Below are 4,786 nucleotides of genomic sequence, written 5' to 3' on the forward strand. Positions count from 1 at the left end.
CCACTCCCCGTCGTTCCTGGTGGTGCGAGGCCGCCGTCAGACCGCCATAGCCATCCTGAAGGGGCTGAGGGGCGACTACGCCGACGTGGAGGCCGAGGTCCTTGAGCTGGAGCGACGCAATGCCTCCTCGAAGGCCTCCGCAGGCTGGAAGTCCCTCTTCCAGCCCGACGTCGTAAAAAGGATAAGCGTTGTGGTGGCACTTTTCTTGTTCCAGCAGATGTGCGGCAATTATGTGTTCATGATCCAGACAGCCAGGATCCTCGAGGCAGCCGGAGCGCCGTGGGATCCCGACGCGGCCACAGTGGTGGTGGCCGGCGTGCGCGTGGCCGGAACGGTGGTCACCTTCTTCCTGCTGGACCGCGTGGGGCGTCGCCATTGCCTCACGGTCTCGCACGCTATAAATGCCTTCGCGCTCGTCGTGCTGGGAGTCTACGTGCACCTCCGAGAAAATGCTGCCCTGGACGACGAGACTTACATCAGGTAGGGTTAGAGAGAAGGACCTGAGAGAGAGAAAGGGAAGGAGTGATGGCACCCATAGTATTTTATTAATAAGAGCCTTCTGAAACAGTCACATACAATTTCATGTGTCAGAAGTTATTGTTATGGTCTTTAAATTGTGGGCATGTTTCCTTGACACAAAAAAGTTCATTTTTGGCAATTCTGGGGCCGGATTCACTAACGCACTTACCATGATAAATACGCTGGTAACTACAATTATGATGGTAAAAAGACCGCATCGGTATCCATGAACAACTTACCATGATAGAATGCAATGCTAAATTTACCAGTGGTTCGAGCACTGGTATGTCCACTGGCAACTACAGCGATGACTCTCTCATCTCGCTTTATCTCAGCAAAAAATCAACATTTAAGGCGACACTTTAGTTTGCATGTACACTTATTATGATCAGAGTGATGGCAACTGTTCATTTTCATATGGATATGACAAAAATCAATAAAATTCACAGGAAATAAGCGAGAGTAATGTTCATGCAGCCTCGTCATAGGACTACAATAACTGAAAATAATACATGGAATTAATAATTTGACGAATTCAAACATTTTGTTTTAATAACATTCAGTTGAAAAACAGTAAACATATAAATATATAAATTATTTTTGTGTTTGCATTAATTTAGATACAATTATTCATTATCTTAGGGTTTGATTGGCATTTCTTTTTGGAAAACGTTGATACAAATAACACCACCATTGCATGGAGTCATTGTTTCTTTTCTTTCGACTGCAATCTAAAAAAAAAAAAGTATGTTTTTGAAAACCATTACGTTATATATGATCCATAAGATCATGCAATAGAATATGCTTTCTAGGAAATTAATTTATATAGAAATAATTTAACACAGAAGAAATCTTTATCATTTCTTGAAATAAAAAAGTCTCGCTGTTGGATCAGGTTTTGTTTACATGTTACGGGATTGGTCAAAGGAGCCTAAATAATTATGTAAGGCGCTCGCTGATTGGCGGAATCGATTTACCAGAGTTACCATCAAATTACGGTGATAAAGTCTATTTACCTTTACCAGGCGACTTATCATCGCTTGATGAATCCCACTTTGCCATGACTGGTAAACGCTCTGGTAGTTGACAGCTGGTAAATGCCTTACCATCGTATGTTAGTGAATCCAGCCCCTGGCTACTTGTTAATCCAAACCGTCCTACTTATCATTTGCGGAGTTTGTATTTTGCCATAGGTTCAATAGGAGTGGAGGTCAATTCAATATTTATTGTTGTCCTTTTCCAGAGTTCCGATAGGCGCGGTTACTGCTTCAATCGTTTATTGAACTCTAACGTGTGAATCGCCAATTACTGAATCAAATAACATTTATTTATTCATATATTTACTTTTTCAACTATGTCATAGAAATGAAATATGGTTGAATTCGTCAATTTATTAATGCAAAGTATTATTTTAAATGTTATTGTAGGCCTATGACTTTCTGCAAGTTTACCCTAGGCTGCATGAACATTAGTCTCGCTTATTTCCTGTTAATTTTCTATATTTTTGTCAAGTTCATATGAAAATGAACAGTTGCCATCATTCTGATCATAATAGGAGTACATCAAAACTAATGTGTCGCCTTAAATGTTGATTTTTTGCTGAGATAAAGCGTGAGGAGAGAGTCGTCGCTGTAGTTGCCAGTGGACATATCAGTGGACCAACCACTGGTAAATATAGCATTGTATCTTATCATGGTAAGTTGTTGATAAATACCGATGCAGTCTGTTTACCATCATAATTGTAGTTACCAGCGTATTTATCATGGTAAGTGCGTTGATGAATCCAGCCCCTGGATAGCTGTGTTATCATGGTACAGTATAATAAAAAAATTAATGTTCTTATGTGAATTGTATACGTCAATTTTACAGCTACTGATATACTAATTTCAGATCACTAACTAATCACTTCAGGATCTCCGGTGCATCTGTGATTCAGCCGGAGCTATACTGTTACCATCTATACCAAACAGCATACTTCTGTGTCTTACATTATGACTAAAGATTTTATAGATCTTTGTTGAAACCATCAATTCTAGTTCATTGCAGACAATCGATATCGTCCGCAGAGAGAGAGAGAGAGAGAGAGAGAGAGAGAGAGAGAGAGAGAGAGAGAGAGAGAGAGAGAGAGAGAGAGGGAGAGGGAAAGAAAAAGAGAGAGAGAAAAGAGAGAGAGAGAGAATAAGAAAGAAAGACCAACACAGAGAGAGACTGGAGGAGGGAGGAAAAGAGAGAGCTTTTCTTATTGATAAATCAAAAAATATTACATGGACATTTCCATATCCAACATATCGAACAAAAATGGCTTACTACAGGGAAATGGACCCACAATCTTTTTTTTTCAATTTGGTCCTCATTTTTCGAAAGGATGGAAAACTCAAGAAATAAGCGTCTTTGGCGTATTCAGGGTGCTTACAGCTTCCTCAGTCTCCATCTTCGGTCGCTCCACTTCCTCAGGCGGCAACGCATCCTTTTTAATTAATCCCTGTTTCATTTTGATTTTCAGAATGAACTGGTTGCCTCTTCTATGCGTGCTGGTAATCATGTTTATCATGAATGTGGGCCTTCACCCTGTGCCTTTTATCCTCGCAACTGAGTACTTCCCCACCAACATCAGAGCTCAGGTATGTGTGCTTCAAATATTTTTAAATATCATTATTATAGAGAATGGGAGACAACAGACAGGCAGACAAATAGATGGACAGATAGGTAGGCTGTGAGATAGGATGACATGTCAGATGATTTATACAATATAAATGAGTACATTATATTGAATATAATAGAGATACAGAATAGGATAGGTGTATGCTATCATCATAAGTCAATGACATTCATTGGAAATGATAACAACGATATCAACAAAAATCTTGTCCCGGCTCCGCCTTCACCCGCGCCCTCCCCTCCCTCCCCTCCCTCCCCCCAGGCGTCGTCCATCTGCTTCTCGTCGGGAACGGCCTTCGCCTTCCTCGCCCTGCAGCTGTACACGCCCATGCAGGCGACGCTGACGCAGGCGGGCCTCTACTGGTTCTACGCCGCCGTCAGCGCCCTCGGCGTCGTCGTCAGCGTCGCCTTCGTTCACGAGACGAAGGGCAGGGCCGTCGGCTGAGGCGCTGCGAGGAGGAGGCGTGCGTGGGTTCCATTGCTTGCTTGCTTGGGAGGAAGCGCTCCGTTGCGGTTTTCAACGGCGGGCATCGGAGAGGCTCTTCGTCATTCGCTAATAAAGTAAAACATACATGTATTTTATATATACATGAGGGGGGGGAAGGTCGAATAGTTCATAGCCCGATTATGAAATTGAAGGAAAATATGTGAATTTTTGTGATGTCAATAAAGTTGAACCATTCAAATGCCATAATTCCTGCAATTTTTCTTTGCCAAACTGCCAGTCCATTTATTCATTTGCGTCTCGGTTATATTTCTTGACTTTTCGTGCGACAATAGTCTCACTCAAAGAACTGTGAACCGAATTCTTGTGTCTGAAAAATTGTCGAAAGGAGGAAGGGTGTATGTGTATATGAGTGTAGATGTTTTCTGAGTGAGTGAAGAAAACATTGCTGTGTAGTTTATGGTCCGAGGAGAGGAATTGTATGGGAGGTTCGCCCATAGATAAGGCTTCAAATAGGCAGTGTAATGCTCATGTCCTTACTTTTGTATAAGTAATGCGCATTATTATATCATACCCGCCTTCCCCTATGGGGGCATAAGGGTTCATTCAAAGATAAACGATTTAATACACTAAAAACAAAAAGTCACAGACACGAAACGAAGAAACTGCAATGTCTCTTGAACATACTTTCGTCAATTCTAAACCGTGGAAGAGCCACTGATGATGTTCCATATACAGATGTCATCTATATATAGACTATGAAGACAAGAACAATCACAGTTTCACGACCTGAGTCTTAGCTACCAGCGACAACTGTGGAAGAACCCGTTCCTGTGATCCTGGCCGGAAAAAAAACAAAATGTGTGACTGCAATTTCTCCCTTGCAAATAACAATATTGATGATATAAATGGTGAAGAGAAATAAAATAAAACTGAAATAAACAAAGTAAAATCAGTTCAGTTCAGAGAGATTTGCGAAGACGTCCCTTCGCCCGGGCTATATGCACGAGGCGGCCCGGCCAACAAAGTAAAAGAATATGTTATGGTCCTCATACAACATGTTTAGTTTAGCCTTTAAAAGAAAATCATAAGGATATATACACAAGGATATCACAAGTAGTCCATCTACAACAAATCCATACGAAAGCAAATCAAACTTGATCT

The 4,786-nt window shown here is 41.4% G+C and overlaps 1 protein-coding gene across 1 annotated transcript in view; it reads left to right on the plus strand.

Annotated features, from left to right (window-relative positions):
- LOC122260864 (solute carrier family 2, facilitated glucose transporter member 8) overlaps positions 1-3,859 on the plus strand; it is a 14,571-nt gene extending 10,712 nt beyond the window's left edge. The window contains exons 5-7 of the mRNA XM_043028307.2: positions 1-480; positions 3,023-3,140; positions 3,440-3,859. The exon at positions 1-480 is cut by the window's left edge and continues 228 nt beyond it. Coding sequence (XP_042884241.2) covers positions 1-480; positions 3,023-3,140; positions 3,440-3,622 — 781 coding nt within the window. The 3' untranslated portion in view covers positions 3,623-3,859. The remainder of the gene's footprint in view (positions 481-3,022; positions 3,141-3,439) is intronic.
- Positions 3,860-4,786: the final 927 nt, after the last annotated feature.

The sequence above is a fragment of the Penaeus japonicus genome, unplaced genomic scaffold (assembly GCF_977035675.1).
Source record: "Penaeus japonicus unplaced genomic scaffold, GWHDUDI00000001_assembly GWHDUDI00000016, whole genome shotgun sequence".
Classification (NCBI taxonomy): Eukaryota; Metazoa; Arthropoda; class Malacostraca; order Decapoda; family Penaeidae; genus Penaeus; species Penaeus japonicus.